This window comes from Tachypleus tridentatus, chromosome 9, assembly GCF_004210375.1.
Source record: "Tachypleus tridentatus isolate NWPU-2018 chromosome 9, ASM421037v1, whole genome shotgun sequence".
Taxonomy (NCBI): Eukaryota; Metazoa; Arthropoda; class Merostomata; order Xiphosura; family Limulidae; genus Tachypleus; species Tachypleus tridentatus.
In genome coordinates, this window is record NC_134833.1 from 4,009,268 (window position 1) to 4,031,175 (window position 21,908).

Sequence of the window (21,908 nt, forward strand, 5' to 3'; positions counted from 1 at the left end):
TTTTATTTCTTCCAACAGATGGCTCTACCAGGTTTCCAGCATATGAAAGGGTTACTCTAAAACACCGTTAGTTTGAATTTTGTTTTATACTTCGTTAAAGACAATATGTAGTGTAAGAAATCATATAACATAAACTGGTATATTATCTTAGGTATATCTCACAGAAATAGTTCTGTTTATTTAGTGATGGTACCAGCAACTAGTATTACCTAATAATTTTTAAATCCCCATTACACCAAATATGCTCGTCCTTCCAGCCATGGGGGCATTATAATGTGACGGCCTATCCCACTGTTTGTTACTAAAAGAGCAGCCCAATAGTTGGCAGTGGGTGGTAATGATTAGCTGCCTTCCCTCTAGTCTTACACTGCTAAATTTGGAATGGCTAGTGCAGATAGCCCTTATGTAGCTTTGTACAAAATTCAAAAAACAAACCTAATAATTAATTAACTGTTAATATGAAAATTTCTGTTTTTTTAATAACCAAATTGAATATACATTTCTACATATATCTTTCAATAATGTACAAACATAATACACTTTTGTTTCATTATGTAAATGATTTCAAGCATTTTTTATGTATTTATCATGGAAACTTTAAAAAGGAAAAATTGAGCTTAGAATACATATCAGTGTTTACTACCAAAATAAAATGTAGTCCATGAATTACTTTGTAGTTCTCTAATGGGATGGGGGTAAGTCTATGGACTTGGAATACTAAAATCTGGGGTTTGATTTTATACAGTTGATATAGCAGATAGCCCAATGTGGCTTTGCTACACAACAATACACACAAACAGGCACATTAAAGACTTATGGTGTACTAACAACTATAATATTTTATCCATTTTTTCAAACATGCTACAAGTTTATTGTCATAAAAGTCAAGTTAACTGCAGGTTTGTTTTACCACTTTCCTCACAACTTATATAGTCTTTGTGACTCACAATCAAAAATAGTTTTAAGATTTATCTTTTGTTTCTCTCAATTTCTTCAGTATTCAATGGATCAGTGACATGTTTATGGACTTTTGACACTAAAATTTGGGGATTGTCTCATCATGGTGTCTAGAGCACAGATAGCCTACTGTGTAGCTTTACACAAAATCTAAACAAGTAGCTGTCCAAGATGCTTTTCATTCAATACCAGAACTCATCAGTTGGGCCAAACAACAACAAAATTGTTAAATGTTATTCGTTCAGTATAATAGTTTAAATGTTATGGTGTAAATGATAAAAGCCAGTGAACTGTTGGAAACAAGTCCAATTAACAAATTCTGGTATTGAGTGAAAGTGTTTTATGGGCAGCTACTTATGGAGACAAAATATCAGCTCACAATAATATTTTCATAAACCTCTTGTTTTGATCCTAATGGATAGTGAGATGAATGTGGAAAAGAAAAAACGCCTGCAGTTAACTTGATTTTTTAAAATGTGTTCAGGCCTTTTGATTTCCATATTGTCTTGAAACAAGAACTGCAAGTTTTATTGTTTTTTCCCTTTAACTCCTGTAGATAGAAATATTTATAATTTGCTCATTTTCTGACTTAGAAAAAGTATAAGTTCCTTGAGATGTTTGATATAATAGACAAGATGTGATGTTTTCTTTCCAGTTTTTTATAAAATTGCTTGAGAAACTGATCCTTTTACATTTCAGCTGGTTTCACTCGTCCTGTTGTGTTGTTTGGACCACTTGCTGATGTAGCTCGAAATATGCTCTTTAAGGATCACCACAATAAATATGGATTTCCACGTAAGATGTTGGCAGTTGTCAGTATATAGATATCTTACAGTTTATAAAACAGAAGGTTACTGGATTTCATGTTTGTGCAGTGCACTGTTTAGTGATATAAATTTAATTTTTTTTTCTATTTTATAGAAGTATATAAGTTTAATACATTACATGCTATAAAAATATTGGATTTTTGACTGCTCACTCACATGTATTTAGAATGCATTTTGTAATATTCGTTTTATAAGTTAAACCCTTACACATATTTATCTCTTCTTTGAAAATTTGTTTACATAAATGTGATAACTTACCAGTGAAATGGACTATTTATAAAAACTTGTCTGGTTTCTTACAGAACTTGATAGTGTAATGGAAGAAAAGCTAAAAAATGATAGATCAACAGGAATTGTTCGTATAAGTGCAATCAAGGATATCATGGATAAGGTAAAGTAATATTTAAACCAATTATATTTAACACAAAAAACAGACAAAACTAAGATATACATAGATTAAAATAAACCAATAATAACAACCATGTATGTTTGTAAAAATTAGATCACAACTGGTACAAAAATGTTTTTTGTCATAGTTTACTTTCTCACTGAAAATCAACAGATATATAAAAACACTCATATTGTACTTTTTGTAGTGACAGTAGTCATTTAGCCCTATTCCCTCCATATTGTAAAATTTACATTACTTGTTATTATAATTTATACATTGTGTCTTTCATGGCCTTGATGATGTTCATTTGTTATTTATGTCTATCACCAGTCAGGGAGCCAATAGTTTTGTGTAACTTTCCATCATTATTAACATGTAGACCATGCTTGTGCTAATCCCCCATCATGATTCACTGTATGTTTACCATGATTTCCTCTATTCTGTTAAACAAACTATTTTTGCTTGTGTTCATCTGTGAAGAGCACTTTCCTTCAGCTGTGCTCTTCTGTTGTTTAAACTGATATTCATTTCAGGTTTTTTTGTATGATTATCTATAGACTGTGAAAAATTCCACTATGACTGTCTTTAAAGTTTAGTATTATGTTCTTCTTTTGTCTGATCTTGTACATTATAGATATGCATTATTCTTTACATAGTTTCAGCTCTGTGTGGACATTTTTGAAAACCTTCTTTCTAGCCCCAGCAGCCAATTTCATTTCAAATGAATAAAAACTACACACATTTTTATCATAGAAACACTGCTGATGAATAGAGATTTTGTTCACTTATATCATTTTTCTACCTTTTTCATTCATGCTTAATATAACTCACTGCAAAATGTTTCTGAAACTTGTGTTTGCCAGGTACTTATAACTACCTAATGAGTTTCAATGTACCTAAATACTATGAACTAACTTTTAAAAAACATTATCATGCAGCGATCAAAGTATTTTTGTGATTGTAGAGTTGTTTTTAACATGCTTCTTTTTTTCTCTTCGATTCCCTAATACTGTAATGTTTAAAATTCATGGTCAAAGAATGAACCACTCAATCCAAGAATGTGATAAGAACTGAAGATGTGCTTTCTTACACTGAGGATTTGTTATGGCAATAGAAAGAGATATGTCAACGTTATTGTTTCATCCTCAAACCTGATGAGGTCATATGTGAGTAGAGGAAAACCCCTGGCATTGGTGTTGGTTTATGTCACCTGTTACCAATGATGTGTGCATCAGAAAGCATTTGATGCAAAATGCTGTGACACAACCAACGAGAACAGCTATTTCTCACTATAATCCAGCAGATCCTTGAATTTGTCAGAAGACTTTCAGGCCGATAGGGCACACTATTAATAACCTGAGATCAGGTCTGTTAGTGCTAAACTTAATGTAGAATATGATTAATGATTCTCATACAAATAAAGCTGTTATGATGATAACTTTGTTACCAAAACCAAAACTAATTGGCTGAAATATTTAAAAAAGATGTTGCCTTTCATTTGCAAAAAAACATTGTTTTTACTACTAATTCTAATGTACTTAATGTAATTTAAGCTTGACACAAGAACTGAGGAACAGTTCCAAGTATTCTTATAAACTCATGTAAAGCCCAGCATGGCTGAGCAGTTAAGGTGCTCAACTCGTAATCTGAGGGTTGCAGATTCAAATCTCCATCACACCAAACATGCTCACCCTTTCAGACATGGGGGCACTATAATGGTCAATTCCACTATTCATTGATAAAAGAGTAGCCTAAGAGTTAGTAGTGAGTTGTGATGACTAGCTGCCTTCCATCTGGTCTTACACTGCTAAATAAGGGATGGCTAGCACAAATAACCTTTGTGTAGGTTTATACGAAAATTAAAAAAAAAACCTTGGGTAAAATTATGACAGTTATTTCATTTGTTGAACTACATTTTGTATTCAGTTAAAAACCACTAACTACAGGATAATTTTTGTTTGTTTTATAAAGAAGAACATACCACTCTAGACAAATTTACTAATTAGATATGTATTTTTAAGGGAAAGCATGCTATTCTGGACATTTCTCCAATTTCTGTGGATCGACTAAATTATGCTCATTTCTACCCTATTGTGATATTTCTGAAAATTGAAAGTAAACTAATGGTGAAAGATCTACGAATAAAGCTTGCAAAGTCCAACCACAAGAATTACAAAAAGCTGCATGAAAATGCTGTGCAACTGGAAAAGACATGGTCACATTTGTTTACAGGTGAACAGCTCTCATTAGATTGAGCAAAACTGTTACAAAATAAACTTTGATAGTCACTAAATAAAAGTTTTCAGGCTTATATTTATTGCAAAGAATATAAGTTTATTATAGTACAGAATATTATTGTATAGATTCATATGTTCTTTAAATTATTATCATCATTACATATTTGATCAGATAGTTTTATAGAATCATCAACTGTACACTTGAGTGATATAAGTATGCCTTGCAGATTGGTTGGTATTATTGGTCAGTAAAGTGGTTTAATCCTTTATTTCATGATATTCTTAAAAGAAAGGAATTGTCTTAACAATATGATTTACAGTATCAGTTAGTAAAATAAATAAATTATTTTAAGTATGTTTTACATTGTTGTCTAGTGAAAGAAACATCTTTTGAACTTTGTTTTATATGAGTGAATTTTCATGTAGATTACTGCTATTATTTACATGAATGTTTAAAAAATTTGTGATAACAGTGTTTGTCCATCTTATGTTTGTAGAAACTATCACCGTTACAAGTGCAGACAGTTGGTTTAAGGAATTGCTTGAAACCATAAAGAAACAGCAGCAGGAATTCATCTGGGTTGGAGACTCAAAGGTGCAATATTTAAAACAATACAGAATAAACTCAGCTCAATAATTTAGTTGTGCTAGTGAAATATAAGAAGGGGTATCATATGAAAACTTTCTTTCCTTGATTAGTATGACTAATTCATTTAGTAAACTGTTTCTGTTGGTATCTTCAAAATAATATTCTTCTTGTGTAGACTTTTACACTTTAGTATTTTATCAAGAACAAATTATCAATGATCCTGGTTTATACATTTATTTGTAAAAAGTTATACATTTATTTTAGCAATGAGTAATGAATAAACTAGTTTCGAGGGGCATTTTACTGAATATTTCACATAGAAATTTATGAACTTGTATAAAAAATATTTATAATAGCCTGAAAGCAACATATCAGATGACTTTCTTCTTCCATCACTGCTAAACTATGCTTCATCACCTGAGAGTGACCTTGATTTAACAATGGACTATTGTCGTGAAGGAGTGGTGACTACATTATCCACTGATACAGGCTTAAGATCAGTGAAACCTTTTAATAATCCTAGCACAGAGGATGTTGAGAACAATCCTACATATCGTTCTTTACAGCAAAAACAAGTAGGACATTTATTATTTGTTTCAAGCTAACTGACAGAACGTATAAAATAAAACCTTCTTGAAGTGATTTAAAAACCTGTACTTTTAAAGATTTGTAGTATTTGAATGGAATGCCATGCAATACTGTATATTTTTAACTTTTTTTTTTCTTATCAAATGTGGCCTTAAATTTGTTCTATTTCATTTTTATCATCTTACAAATATCATTTAATGGGATATAATTTAATAGAAAAGACACTTTTATAGTTCAATCCAAAACACAGAATAACTTTATGAGTTTCTTTCTGTTTAGAAATGAAAGATAATTAAAGCATCATGTGACAGAAAAACAAACTAATTGATGTAATATTTGTCAACTGGTTCAGAATTACACAAATATGATGAATATTTCAAACTTAAATTCTGTATTTCTTTTGTTTATTAGATTATGAATTTGGATTTATGTACGTTTTTAGTTTGCCAGTACTAAGCTTACAATTTTATTAAGAATTTCATCTCTGTTGCATTTTAAGTATGAAGATAAGTTTTTATTTAGGCAAAGCATATTAAGTGTATATAATAAAACAATGTTTATTTGAAAGTCTCAAACCTCATAATGATATTTTTATGCAGTCCTTAAATCTGTGTTTTTTTAGTTATTTGTGCACGTTTCTTGAACATTAGTGGATTAGTTATTTATTCATTTTGTGATCACACTGTGACATCCTGCAAGACGAATCATTCTAGTAGTCATCACACTTCTATTGAAACAAATATTTTTATTAATTTGTACATAACATAAATTATTTATGTGTGTGTATATATATGTATATGATTTAATGTTAGAAGCTGATTGGTTGTAAAAAGATGTGACTTGTATACTCGAAAAATGTAGTAATTTTATTTTAATACTGTTTGACAAATTCAGTTTACAGCTTTGCCAAGAGAACAAGTTAATTATGCAGATACTGGTGAGATGGTACAGAACACGAAACAGAGTTCAGGTGTGTAAGCTGTTTCATTGTGTTAGAGTGGGGTACTAAGAATAGTTTGTAGTGTAAAGTCTAATGCTTTATTTAATTTATTTCTAAATGAATTACTCTTTCATTCACTGATCATTCAGTAAAAAAATACCATATATCAATTAATTATTTTGTATTTTGCTGTACAACTAAATGTGCTATCTTATTTTGTGTTACAAAAACTAAGGCAAACTTTCAAGTCTCATAACCAATTTACCATCTTCATTAAAGTGATAATTCTGTTTCTGATCAAAATAAGATTTTGCCCTCGCAAATCTATAAAACTCAATCTCTCCAAGATTTGTCTTGTACCTTATGTTTATTTTTTCTTGATGTTAGTGGCTTAGAAAGTGTGTAATTGAAAGGTTCATCTAAAAAGTTTACCCATTAAACCCTTCAAAGAATTTGTAAAGCCCTTGCAAACATACTTTCCTTAACCCACATTTTAATGCTAAAAAAATATAACTTTGAAGGATTGTTAATGGACTACAACTGCCTAGAATGTTTTGAGCAATATTTTCAGCTGCTAGCAAATTGAAATATCATCAAAAAGTCCCTAGATGGATATAGTCCATTAACTAAATCCTTTAATTATATACTTTCTTCTGTCTGAACCTTTTCTAAAGCAAGAAGTGTTTAACCTTGCAGATCAGAAAGAAACGGAAGAATTGACTTATCACAGGACTAATGTAGATTTCTATGGTACTAATGAAGGATATAGAACAGGATTAAATGAAGATTTTCGAGGTAAGTATTTAATTAGAAAACTTCAATGAAATTTAACTTATAAGATCAACTACCATTATATTTATTTTAATATGTAATCAGCCCTCTGATGTGAAAGACATGTTAGGAACTCAGTTTCATCCTGCATTTAACTTGTTTTGTCTTTCCTATTTTTCCTTAGACTTTTAGTCCGGCATGGCCAGGTGGTTAAGGCACTTGTCTCCCAATCTGAGAGTCAAGGGTTCGAATTCCCATTCTACCAAATATGCTCACCCTTTCAGCTGTGGGAGTGTTATAATGTTAGAGTCAATCCCACTATTCATTTGTGAAAGATTAATTCAAGAGTTGGTGGTGGGTGGTGATGGCTAGCTGCCTTCCCTCTAGTCTTACATGGCTAAATTTGGGATGGCTAGCACAGATAGCCCTTGTATAGCTTTGCATGAAATTCAAAAACACCAAAAACAACAAGAGATCCTTAGATTTTTTCTTTTTTAATTTAATAGTTTTTATGAATTTGTACATCTTTATATGCCCTTGCAACAGTCACACTTGATTAAAAATCGTAAGGATGACTGTTTATATTCCCTTTTATATAAATAAAAACTTTAAATAAATAGCTTAAGCATTTCAATATATAATTAGAATGACTTTATAGATGATGTATAATCAGGAATGTCAGACTTGGAATACAAAATAACTCAACAAGTCTGGTACACGAGTTTTATAAAATCAAGAGGACATTGTTTCCATATGTATAGTAATTTTCAACATATTAAATAAAAGTTTAGTTTAGTACATGAGTTTTATAAAATCAGAGGACATTGTTTCCATTATGTGTATAGTAATCTTGAACATATTAAATAAAAGTTTATAAATCTCGACCAAAACTGTGTTCAAACTGAAAAAAAACAATTAAATAATTCTTAGTAAAGGAATTTACTATTTTTCCAAAGCTGTTTTAAGTGTGGCTTCTTGGGTTAGTAAAAAATTCTAAGAAATGACATCAAAGTTTTTCTACATAATAAAACACAGGCCCAGTCTGTACATATTTTACTGTAGCAATATAAAGAAACACTTACTCAGTGACTACATTTTATCTACAGAATAAAACACAGACCCAGTCTGTACATATACTACTGTAGCAATATAAAGAAACACTTACTCAGTGACTACATTTTATCTACAGAATAAAACACAGACCCAGTCTGTACATATACTACTGTAGCAATATAAAGAAACGTCTACTCAGTGACTACATTTTATCTACAGAATAAAACACAGGCCCAGTCTGTACATATCCTACTGTAGCAATATAAAGAAACACTTACTCAGTGACTACAGTTTATCTACAGAATAAAACACAGGCCCAGTCTGTACATATCCTACTGTAGCAATATAAAGAAACGTCTACTCAGTGACTACATTTTATCTACAGAATAAAACACAGACCCAGTCTGTACATATACTACTGTAGCAATATAAAGAAACACTTACTCAGTGACTACATTTTATCTACAGAATAAAACACAGACCCAGTCTGTACATATACTACTGTAGCAATATAAAGAAACGTCTACTCAGTGACTACATTTTATCTACAGAATAAAACACAGGCCCAGTCTGTACATATCCTACTGTAGCAATATAAAGAAACGTCTACTCAGTGACTACATTTTATCTACAGAATAAAACACAGGCCCAGTCTGTACATATCCTACTGTAGCAATATAAAGAAACGTCTACTCAGTGACTACATTTTATCTACAGAATAAAACACAGGCCCAGTCTGTACATATACTACTGTAGCAATATAAAGAAACACTTACTCAGTGACTACAGTTTATCTCCATCATAAAACACAGGCCCATTTCGCACATATACTACTGTAGTGGAAGAGTAGTAGAAGATTGGAAGTTAGCTAATGTTAATTCAATATCTAAAGGAGGCGATAAATATTGTCCAGACAATTATAGTCCAGCTAGTCTAACTTCAGTAGTTGGAAAGGTTTTGGAGAGTTTGATTAGAGATGCATTGCAGAGTCACTTAAAGAATTTTGATATAGTGTTAGAGTCAAGTCAACATGGTTTCATTAAGGTAAAGTTCTAGAAACCTGCTGTCATGCTTTGAAGATGTTGCTTCAGGAGATGATGAAGGAAATCCTGTGGATTTGGTTTTCTTTGATTTTAAGAACCATTGAATAAAGTGTCTCCCAAAAGACTTGTAAAAAACAAATCTTTGGGTATAAAGAAAATGTTATTAAGATAGATGTAAAATTGGCTGGAGAGTAGATAGCATATAGTAGTAATATGTTGAGATGGTTACGACTAAAACATAGTTATAAGTGTTGTGCTGTGTTGTTTGCTGTTTATGATTTATATTAATGATACTGACACTGGTATGACTTACAAAATTTTGAAGTTTGGAGATGACATTAAAATTTTTTGTGGTGGCTGCTCACTTACATGGAGTTTTAGATCATTTGATACATTTTACCAATGCATAGCAGATGATGTTTAACTATTAGAAATATAAGGTGATGCATGTAGGATTTCACAATTCAGATTATTTTTACAGTTTAAATGGAATAAATCATATAATGCAGTTGAAGAAAAAGATCTTGGTGTTGTGATAAAAAAAAATAGTTTAAGTCATCTAAATAGTTTATTGTAGCTTGCAATAGGGCTAAAAGGAGTTTGGGTAGCATCTATAGAAACATTAAATACAAGATAAGGGATATTATTGTTTTGCTGTATAGGTCACTTGTAAGGCCTCATTTTTGAGTACTGAGTACAGTTTGGGGCCTTCTTCCTCAAGAAGGACATTGAATTGTTTGAGAAGGTTCAGAAAATAGCAACCAGAATAATATGTGTCCTTTGAGAAGAGACTATAATATTTAAACTAGTTTTCTCTGGAGAGGACAAAGGTCAGAGGGGATTTGATTGAGATGTTCAAGTTTAAAAATGGTATTGATAATATAGATCCATCTAACCTTTTTTGTGTTTAGCAGTGAAAATAATAGAAGGGGTCATTAATTCACATTTTGGCAGCACAGGAGTTGTTTGTAGTTTAGACAGTTTCAGTTTACAAACAGGGTGGTTGGCTGTTGGAATGAGCTGCCTTCAAATGTGGTGGAGACAGAAAATTTAGTTGAATTCAAGAAAAGATTGAATGAGTACATGAGTATTAACTGGTGGTTATAGTTGGGAGCTGTAAGGAGCATTTTTGATGGACTAATAAGCTCCTTTTTGTCCCTTTAATATTTTGTGAAATTTATGAAATATTCTACTGCAGGAACATCACAAAACACTAACTACATTTCATCCACATAATAAAAAAATAGGCCTAGTATTCAAATATCCTTTGTATCAATATCAGAAAATGCATAAACAGGGACAGCTCAATAAAACTATGTAATTTTATGGTTAATTTTATAATAAAACATAATATCTCTCTCTCTCAGTTATTCTGGTAATAATACAGAACTAGGGACAATGTAAGGCTATCTGGACCACACTTCAACAAATATTTGTGACAGGTTTACACAACAGGACAGTAGAAAGTCTGTGCTTTGATTGGTTGTGAACTCATGTACACAAATACAGCATTAAAACGTTACAAAATATTAATTATTGAATGAAATGTCCAGAAACATGATATTGTAGATATAATATGTAACACAAATGATAAACATACAACAAGAATAAATATACTGTGCCTGTGGATCAGAACCATTGTAGATATAATATGTAACATTAATAATAAACATGTATTTGATGTATGAAATAGAATAAATATTCTCTACCTGTGGATTAGAAATATCATATTGTAGGTATAATATGTAATATTAATAATATATGTATTTGATGTACAACAAGAATAAATATATTCTACCTGTGGATCAGAAGCATTATATTGTAGATATGATATGTAACACTAATAATAAACATACAACATAGAATAAATATACTCTGCTTGTCGATCAGAAACATTATATTGTAAATATAATGTGTAACATTAATAATAAAAATTTATTTGATGTACGACAAGAATAAATATATTCTACCTGTGGATTAGAAACATCATATTGTAGATATAATATGTAACATTAATAATAAACATGTATTTGATGTATGACATAGAATAAATATACTCTACCTGTGGATACATTTTAGTGACAAGTTGTAAGGTTTCATTATTAACTTTTTTTCAGTTTTTATACCAAGTTATTTAGTCATCTAGTGGTTTTCATGCTCAGTTGTAGATTCTAGATTGAAAATTATTTTTGCTATGGAAGAATTATATAAATGATAGTCCATACCCTTATTTAATTCAGAGAATCAAATAAAGCTATTGTGATTGGTAGTGCTGTTGGCTGGCCTACCTTCTGGTCAATAGACCAAAATTAAGACCAACTAGCCCTCATCCTATTGTTTTCTTACATGAACAGTCTAGTCTTTATTACATAAAAAACCATTATTATTGAATATTCCAAATACCTAATTGATCATTTTCTCTAAAATTACTTTTTTTTATTTTAATGTTTTATTGTGGAACCATTAAAAATATTGTGGATGACTATATTTTTGTTGAGCATCATATAATGTTAAAACATTTATACCTAAGAACTAGTATAGTGTTACCATCACTATAAACAGGTTTGTTTTAATTTTCACATGAACACTTGTGATTTTTTGTTCTGTTATTGCTATCACATTTAGGATATAAATAGATAACAAATAAGATTTCTGTTTTTAGTCTTGCCTAGCCAGAAACATACTGTCTGAGCCAAAGGCACCACAAAAAATAGCCAGAAGCAATAAACCTCAAATGAATGCAAGCTTTTATAAATTTTAAATAGTTGGCTTGTTATATGAAATTTAGACTACCCTAAGTTCCATAAGCTGAAAATACCTTGTGAAAATATTATTAACAGAGAAGGTACGCACTTATTAGTTCCATATATTTTGACCATTATAGATTTTAATTTTTTGATACATTGAGTCTTGTGGTGATAATTTAAATGATTTGAACTTCAACTACCGATGAGTATTTCGCTAACTTTCCTTTAGGTTTAACTCACTCATATTTTGTGTTAACTTAACTGGAGGTTTACCCCACTGATATTATTTTATTATCATAGCAGGAGAGTTAACCCACTAGTATTTTTCTTACCAACTCACCTGAAGGGTCAATTCACTGGTGGTTTTTACCATCTTACCTGGAAGCTCATTCTACTGGTAATTTTTACTAACTTACTTGTAGAGCTAATCAGTTGGTATTTTTAACGGGTTAGCTGGAAAGTTAACCCACTCATATTTTTTATTAACTTACCTGTAGGGCTAACCATTTGGTATTTTTACTAACTTAGCTGGAGAGTTAATCCACTGTTATTTGTTACTATTAAGGTGTTTGAATATTAGTGGCAGATTTTAAATAAAAAAATTCAAAAGCAATTTATTTATCAAAATAGAAACCTACTGAATCTATACACTTTTGTCAAATGAGAAAAAAGGTCATTTATGCCATGATGATAAACCTCTCAAGTTTTAGAACTAAAAAAAAAAATTTTAAACCCATTCTCTGCTACTGCTCTGTTGTTGAATCTTTTGTTTTGTAAAAAGTTCTCCAAATACTGGAAAAAGTCTGGGAAGTAAGGAAGATGAGCCAATGTTTCATAGCCCAATTTGTTGAGCTTCTGGAGCATCATTTAAGTTTAAGATATTAAAGATAATACCAAGGAGAATGGGATCCATTTGGGTTTCTGTTAATGAATATAAAGGGAAAGGCTTTTAGTGGGAATTTTTTCCATACCTCGAAATGATATTGATAAAATTAGTAAGAAACTTTACAATCACAATAAAATTTCAGTTGTTATTGAAGTCATAATTATGAGTAATTTTAATTATAGGCATATAGAGTGGGAAATGCTAGATTCAAACCATGAGGAAGAAAGGTTTCTGAAAACTGTTCAGGATGGCTTTCTTCACCAATTAGTCAAAGAACTAATATGAACAATACCATTTTAGATTTATTGTTAACTTAAATATAGAAATTATCAAAAGGGTGGAAAATGGGGAACATCTAAGTAAAAGTGATCATTGCTTTATTAAGTTCAATGTTTTGCTGCATATGAAGATAAGGTGTAATGATATTTTGGTTACAAATTCCAAAAAAATCAAATTTTTTAACGGATGAGACAAGAATTATCTATTGTTAATCACTAATCATATGTGGAAAAGGTTTGAACATTCATGGTAAACGTATTCCTCAGAGAAAGAAAAGGATAGCTGCAAGTAACAAACCAGGTTGATTATGATAACATTAAAGAAAAGCGTCATAAAGTTAAGGAATTTAAATTAACTGATATGACAAGAGATTTAGAAGATTATAGAATATCAAGAAACTTGGTGACACAAAAAATTTGAACATTAAAAAGGATGTAGGAGAAACAGTTGGCTGATGGTTTAAAAATTAAAAGTAAAGGTTTCTTTAAATACTTAAAGGGTAGATAGAATGTTAGAATCAGGGTAGGACCCTTGGGGATAAAGGAAGACTTATATCTAATGATTATGAAATGGATGGGTTTTTAAATTTTGCTTTTCCTTTGGTTTCTGATTACAGAGTTTAAGCAATATTCCAGATTTTGAACAGTTGATAAATGGAAATGAAATCAAACAAGATGACTGCATTAATCCTGAGCTGGTTCAGACAAAATTGGAAAGTTTAAAAATTATTAGGCTCCTGCAACAGATAATATTCTTCAAAGGTTTCTATTAGTATTACATCAGTTGAGAGAAGAGTTTTAAAAAGTCTGTTATAAAAAGAATTGCAAGGTTATTTGATAAAGTTCAGACTTTTATTTGATAGTTAACATGGTTTCACCAAGCAAAAATCTTGCCTTACAAATCTTTTGGCATTCTTTGAAAAAGTTACTGCTTACATAGATGAAGGTAAGATTACAGATTTGATGTATATGTATTTTCATGAAGTATTTGAACAGCTGCCATGTGAAAAGCTTATAAAAACTTATATTTATATGTGTGGAGGATAAGTTAGTTAATTGGATAGAAGAATGGTGGAGTGGAAGAAAGCAGAGGGTTGTTATGAATGGAGTTCAGTCAAACTGGATTAATGTCACTGGTGAGGGCTCAGTCTTAGGACCTTTGTCCATTTTGATTTACAATAGGACATAGATGAAAGAATGGTCAATAAATTACTTAAATTTGCATATGATATCAAGGTATTGGATGTGAAGAGGATGCTGTTTCCCTAAAAATGATTTAGATCATTTATTGATTTGGGCAAATCAATGCCAGATGGGTTTTAATTGTGACAAATGCAAGATACTGTATGTAGGTTATCATAATTTGAATTATAATTTGGATACAAACAACTCTAAGTGTCATAAATGAAAGGGATCTTGGCGTAATAGACAAGTAGTGCACAGTTGCTAGTGGTAAGGCAAATGGAATTTTTGGTTGTATATATAAAAAATATTGAATACAAGTTTAAATAATTATAATTTCATGACACATTTTTAATATTGTGTTCAGTCTTGGGTACCTTACTTTAGGGATGATGTTGAATTGTTGAAAAGGCTTCAGAGAAGGGTTACTAGAATGGTGCCTGGGATGGGAGAGGTTGTCACACGAGGAGTGGCTGAAATCTTTCGGATTAATTTCTCTTGAAAAACGAAATATTAGGGGGAATCTGATTGAGGTGTTTAAGATTGTAAAGGGAATTGATAATGTTGATGTATCATCTTTTTTCATATTTAACAGTGAGAACAGTAGGTCTAGAAGACAAATATAAATTTTGGTAGGATAGGAATCATCTTCAGCACAGACAGTTTTACTTTTCTAACAGGATGGTTGGTCTTTTGAATGGATCACCATCATATGTTGTTGAAGCAGTAAATTTAACAAAATCTTGATAAGTTTATGAGTAGTAAGCACTGGCTTTAAGATTTATTTTGTTTGTTTTTTTTTAAGTTAATTTCTAGTATGGAACAACCAAGATGTACCAATAGGCCCTGTGTTGTTCCAAAACGTCATGTTTAACTAACTAATCTGTAGGGTTAACGCACTGATATTTTACCAACTTCACTGAAGAGTTAACCCACAAATAAATTTTACTAACTTAGCTGAAGAGTTAACCCACTGGTATTTTGTTTACTAACTTAACTGGAGGGTTGACCCACTAGTAATTTTTACTAATTTAGTTAGAAGATTAACACACTGACATTTTTTACTAAGTCAGACAACCAAAATATCAGTTCATGTTTCTTATCAGTTTGCTGTACAAGGTTATCATCATTAATGTACCAGTTATTATTTAATTTATTCATTTCTGATCAATATAACTGACTTGCTTTTTGTCAGAAACTTTTAATAATAATATATAATGGTTAAATTATAGAAAGGTGATTTCTGATCAAAACCCTTTAAAGTGATAGTTATTTATCTTTTATTTAATAATGATCATCTGAGTATTCTTCATTATAGCTCAATACAGTAAATGAACAAATAATAAATTCATTTTCACTGTGTATTTTAAAACAGTTTACTTCTGTGGTTACATAACACTTTCACTGTTTACATAGTGTTAATACTTCAGCATTTACATAACACTCTTACTGTTCACATAATGGTAATATTTCTGTATTTCCATAATACTTTTACTGTGTACATAATGTCGATACTTTTGAGGTGTATTTACATCACACTTTTACTGTGTACATAATGTTGATACTTTTGAGGTGTATTTACATAACACTTTTACTGTGTACATAATGTTGATACTTTTGAGGTGTATTTACATAACACTTTTACTGTGTACATAATGTTGATACTTTTGAGGTGTATTTACATAACACTTTTACTGTGTACATAATGTTGATACTTTTGAGGTGTATTTACATAACACTTTTACTGTTTACATAATGTTGATACTTTTGAGTTGTATTTACATAACACTTACTGTTTACGTGATGGTAATACTTTTGAGGTGTATTTACATGACACTTTTACTGTGTACACAATGTTGATACTTTTGAGGTGTATTTACATAACACTTTTACTGTGTACATAATGTTGATACTTTTGAAGTGTAGTGACATAAAATTCTATTTATCTTTACATAATATTGATACAATTGTAATGTGCTTTTGTATGTAAAACACTTGTCATGAGCATAAGGTTAATCTTGAAAACAACAGAACAAAAAATGTGTATATTATCTGATACTAAGGTAAAAATAAATCTACAGTTTCATTAGGTAATTATCTGATACATGTTTGATGTTATCAGTACTTAGTTATCTTGAGATTTTGAAACATCAGAGAAGACATGAGAATGGAATGCTTTACACCAACACACTTGTAATAAGACTGAATGAAAAGAAGTAATGAATATTCTTGAGTCAAGTATTATATTTTATTATATATTTTTTAACCTTTTTACTTGGATAATTTAAACCAATTTCATGTAATCTATTTTTTTTTTAATATTGGTTTCTGTTCTAGGAAGAAGATGTGAATACAGAGAGTCATCACCTGTTGTTTCAGTGGACAGATCCAAAGTGAAGCCAGTAAGTTATTCTTAAATTATAAGGAAGAATCTTTCTCTTATTATCTTACATATACTGAATAACGAACTAAGTAAAAACTGTATACATTTTCACTCAAGTGCTATTAAAACTATTGGTCTCAGACCACTTGTGTCAGCAATTTTTTTATCCTCCAATCAGAGCAAAATGCTTTCTTTTATCTCTTATTATTCAAAACCCTAAAGGATACATTTAATTTACCTATTACTCCACCAATGAAACAGAAGTTTATAGACTTAAAACAATTAAACCCATAGTTTCATTGTTCTCAATGTGCACACCAAACAACCCAATGTAGCTTTGTTCTTAAATATAGAATCAAATTTTCTTACTATTTAATGTTTAGAATGCAAAGTTACTCTCTTTAATATTTGATAAAAAGAAATTTTTACACTTTATCACTGTATTTATTATGCATCATTATACACATCACAAACATGTACAACTAATATAATTTTCTCACTTCATCCCTGTATTTATTATACATCATTATACACATCACAAACTTGTACAACTAATATAATTTTCTTACTTCATCACTGTATTTATTATACATCATTATACACACTACAAACTTGCACAACTAATATAATTTTCTTATTTCATCACTGTATTTATTATACATTGTTATGCACATCATGAACTCATACAACTAATATAATTTTCTTACTTCATCACTGTATTTATTATACATTGTTATACACACTACAAACTTGTACAACTAATATAATTTAGTCATTTCACCAATATGTTTGTATATAAATGAAGTCCACATGATTGTTTTCAAAACATGTTTATGGCCTAACAATGTGAGCCTTTGTTGAATTACTTGTTCTTGTAATTGGTTTTAGTTCTTTTAATTTGCTGTGCATAACTGAAATATGAAACTTCCAAATAAAATATTAAATGAAAATTCTTTGAATAATTAATATCTATTCCACAAATAAAGAGTAATGACAATATATGACTTTTGTCATTGTACAATATCAAGTTTGATTGAGGGTTTGTCATTGTACAATATTAAGTTTGATTGAGGGCCTGTATATTGAGCTTAATGATAAGAGTAAATTATAATTCCTGCTATGGTATCATAATCTTGATTTTATTCAACTGAAATGTATGAATTTATTCTTACTTTTTATTTTAAAGCAATATGGCAAACCACCTGAAAGATTTGTTCTGACAACTAGCCAGAATGTCAGGGCCCTACATGATTTCACAAAAGATACTGCCAGGCATGATCTTTCCACACATCATCTTCATTCCAGATTCAAGTAAGCCTAAGTTCAATTTCTACGTTCTTTATTGTAATGTCTTGGCTTTCTATGTGTACAATTAGAGAAACAGATATGTGCTCCATTACTCTAGCAAATATAACCACATACTAAATCACATCTCCTGTAATATACTAAACCCTCTCCAAGAAAAATAAAACTCTCATAATAATTTATTTAAATTTATGTTTGCTTTCAGTTTACTTTATGAAAACTTCATTGTTATAATACACTCTCATTGCAATAAAATAATTCATTTTGTAATCAAATTTACTTTTGATCACAATATTTATTGCAATCTAAAACCCATCATGAAGAGCCATAATTTTATTTACGTGCAGTACTTAATGACTCTATGTCTTTCTATTACAAGGATAGCTGATAAAAATCATGTTCCCTTCAGTAAATTTTTGAAAATTCAGAGTTATTAACATCTGCAGGTTCAGCTGATGGTTGATAACACACAGTTTGGAATAAACCATAGGATCAACCGAAGATAAAAAAGTGATTGTTTGTTGGAATGAGCTATTTCTTGGTGAAATAGAATAACAAAAGTGCCAAATACTTATTGAAAATAAAAATGAAGTTTCGTTGATGATTAATTAGACTGATGTTGATGAACATATGCAAGACTGGTAGAAGAAACAAGTAAAACACAACTTTCCTACAGAATATTAGTTCTCTTAAACATGAGTATACTGTCCTCATTGATTGAAAACATTTTTTCTGAGACTGCCAAAGATGTATTCACAATTCACCTTTCTGTAGCTGACCAAAAGAAAATTATGTCTCAGTAATCTAGAAGTGTCTCTGTTCCAGTGTAAACATTAAATACAATCATCTATAACTTACTTTGTCAAATCTACTACTGAAAGTAAAACATCATATGACCTTTACAAAATTTAGAAAGGTCCAAACTTGAAATCTGAGAAACTTAAACATCCTTTATGTTGTGAAATAAACACATAACAAGGTAGTGAAGCATTTCATATTTGCTTTCTGTTGTTAGATCTTGTCTGTCATTGGCTACCAGTGATGTTTCTAGTACTCAGTTGTACTCTTATCAACATCTACAGTTTAATTGTTTACGTATCATCATCTATAGTTTAACTAGTTTATTATATGTGCCATCATCATTTACAGTTTTGACTTGTTTATATATCACATCATCATTTATTGTTTGACTTATTTACATATCCCATCATCATTTACAATTTTGACTTGTTTACATAACTCACTTAAGCAGCTGATGTATTTGGAGAAGTGTGTGGTTATATTACACAGTAAAACAACTAACAATTCCAAGCGGTAAAAGTTATCTCTTACTCTTGACTCTGGTGACTACATCACTGTTGTAGCCATATGTGTGTACACATTCAAATATTTTCATAAGTGTCTGAGTAGATTCAGTATATTCTTTGTGTACATCTTCCACCAAAAGGTAGTAGTAATTGATGGTACTCTCATTATTATTTAGAGCTGTGACTTGTTAGATTTGTGCTTACTGGTCAAAATAGTGCAGTAAAGTCTCTTCAGTAACACATGGATTCAGTTTGGTTATTTTCATGTAACATGTGAACACTGAATGTCATATTTCAACAGTTTATGTCACCATAGAACAAAATAAGGCTCAGTCCAGCTGAATCTGAGTATTTTGTTGTACCTTGTCAGAGCATGCCAGGACAAATAACTATTATGGCCAGTTCCTCTACTTTCTATAACAGTAATAGGTAATGGTGTCTGTAGAATATTTATTAAGTCTAATCAGAATGCTTCAGAATATTGTTAAGTATAGCTTGGCTTAGAGAGAGAACAGTGTGTTTCAGGCTTCACCAACAGCTCTAGCTAGTGGTCATAGTTTACCATCAAATACTTGTCACATATTAGGTGGAAACGTAATAACTTCTAGCAATATTCATGCATTACACAGTATAAATTTTGATTGACATTATGTATATGGTTTCATCATAGAGCTGCAGGATATCTAAACAAAACACCATGTCTACTATTATAACTCCTGTGTGTCTAGTTTTTGTACCAGTGATGTAGCATCAAAGTTTTCCATTCACTGTTTGCAAGGAAAACATCTCTAGGTATTTTATGCTGTGTCGTGTCACAGACATATCTATCAGGACAACTGAAGAAATAGATAGAGGTTCTTATTGAAATCAGCTGCAACTTGATTTTTTTTCCTTGGGTTTGTTGCTGATTACTTGATTTATTTGTACTCCTGTGTAGGCAGTGGGAAAAGATACTTATGGCGAAAATAACCAAATTATCTGAAACTGTTGCAGATATCTCTTCTGTGGATCAAGACACTTCTTTAGTCACATCATTAGCTAAGTTGGCACAAACTATGTATGATTTTTACTTGTGTGTCAACATTTATCGTAACATAAATTCAACACATTAAGATGCTGTGATCCAAGCAGTATTACTGCTGTAGACTTCTTTTTCTCCAACAACTTGGTCATGAGTGAAGATGAAAACTGTAGAATCGGGAAACAAAATAACAGAATTTCTGTTCAACAAGGCAACTTAGATAATAATAAAACGTCACTAATAATAAAAATAAAATAACATTATATTTCTTAAATTAAATTTTGAAGAGAAATACTTTTTAGCAAGAAGGTGAGGTGTATGTATGGAATTTGTTATTGTTAAGAAATTATTAGAAATAATACTAATAATCATATAAAGAAAATTTATAAATATATAACATATGGTTCATATATTTTATTCTTAACAAATTAATCACACTATATTTTTATTTAAATATTTAACTATATTTGTGTTGTGAAGCTTTCCACAATAAATATTTAGACTCGAGTTATTATTATTGTATAGTGCATTTTCTAACATTTTGCTTTGAGGCATGTTAAAATTACATTATTACTGCCTCCATTCATGGTATACAATATGTCTTTCTATAATTCTTCTTTATTTTATTGTCATTAAACACAAAAACCTTTTATTTAATATCTCATTCTTAATGTTTTACATTTCTTCTGTGTTATTCTATACTACATTGTTACCACTTTGACCTGTATGTCTGTTTTTCCTTTTGAAACACTTATTTCCTCCTATAGTGTTATATAATTTTGTCATTTTTGTGTATGTTATTATTTATTACCTTTGTCAATTATTTAAAAAGAAATAGGTAATGTGAAATGTAGTATGTCCTAATTAAGTATTACATATACATATTATCCATTTTATATCAATGTTTGTTTGTTTTATATTAGTTCATCAGAAGAAAACAAGCCACCTTCTCCACCTTCTAAACCGATGCACTTTGGCTCTAGGTAAGGTAATATGAACCCAAAAATGGCAATCCTGTTTTATATATAGCTTTCAAAATCATCTGATCCCAACATAAATACTGAAAAATCATTACAAACTTTTGCTTCTACTTTTATATTTCAGACATTTTCAGGATCTTGTCAGATTGATCTTTTTATGTTATTGTAAATTACAGTAATTTCTAACAGATGGGGTTATAGGCAATATGCAACTATTATTTTTGTTTAAACAATTTAAAATATATCAACTTGTATAAGACTTACTATTATATCAACCACAAAATAAGAAACCCAACAACCTGGGTGCTTTCAAAACACTTGAGTTATTTGTTTTCACATGACTTCTTCAGAGTTTTATAAGAATTTTGTTTTAATAAATGTTGAATTTTAGAAAAAATATTAACATTTCCAGTTTTATTGTTG

At 30.2% G+C, this 21,908-nt stretch overlaps 1 protein-coding gene across 3 annotated transcripts in view; it reads left to right on the plus strand.

The window, feature by feature from the left end:
* Positions 1-21,908, plus strand: part of LOC143224681 (tight junction protein ZO-3-like) — an 89,788-nt gene that overhangs the window by 55,324 nt on the left and 12,556 nt on the right. For all 3 annotated transcript variants that reach the window (XM_076452840.1, XM_076452841.1, XM_076452842.1), the window contains 11 exons: positions 19-66; positions 1,657-1,752; positions 2,087-2,175; positions 4,197-4,407; positions 4,910-5,007; positions 5,358-5,576; positions 6,484-6,559; positions 7,226-7,324; positions 16,827-16,891; positions 18,059-18,183; positions 21,429-21,488. In XM_076452840.1, the coding sequence (XP_076308955.1) occupies positions 19-66; positions 1,657-1,752; positions 2,087-2,175; positions 4,197-4,407; positions 4,910-5,007; positions 5,358-5,576; positions 6,484-6,559; positions 7,226-7,324; positions 16,827-16,891; positions 18,059-18,183; positions 21,429-21,488 (1,186 nt within the window). The remainder of the gene's footprint in view (positions 1-18; positions 67-1,656; positions 1,753-2,086; positions 2,176-4,196; positions 4,408-4,909; positions 5,008-5,357; positions 5,577-6,483; positions 6,560-7,225; positions 7,325-16,826; positions 16,892-18,058; positions 18,184-21,428; positions 21,489-21,908) is intronic.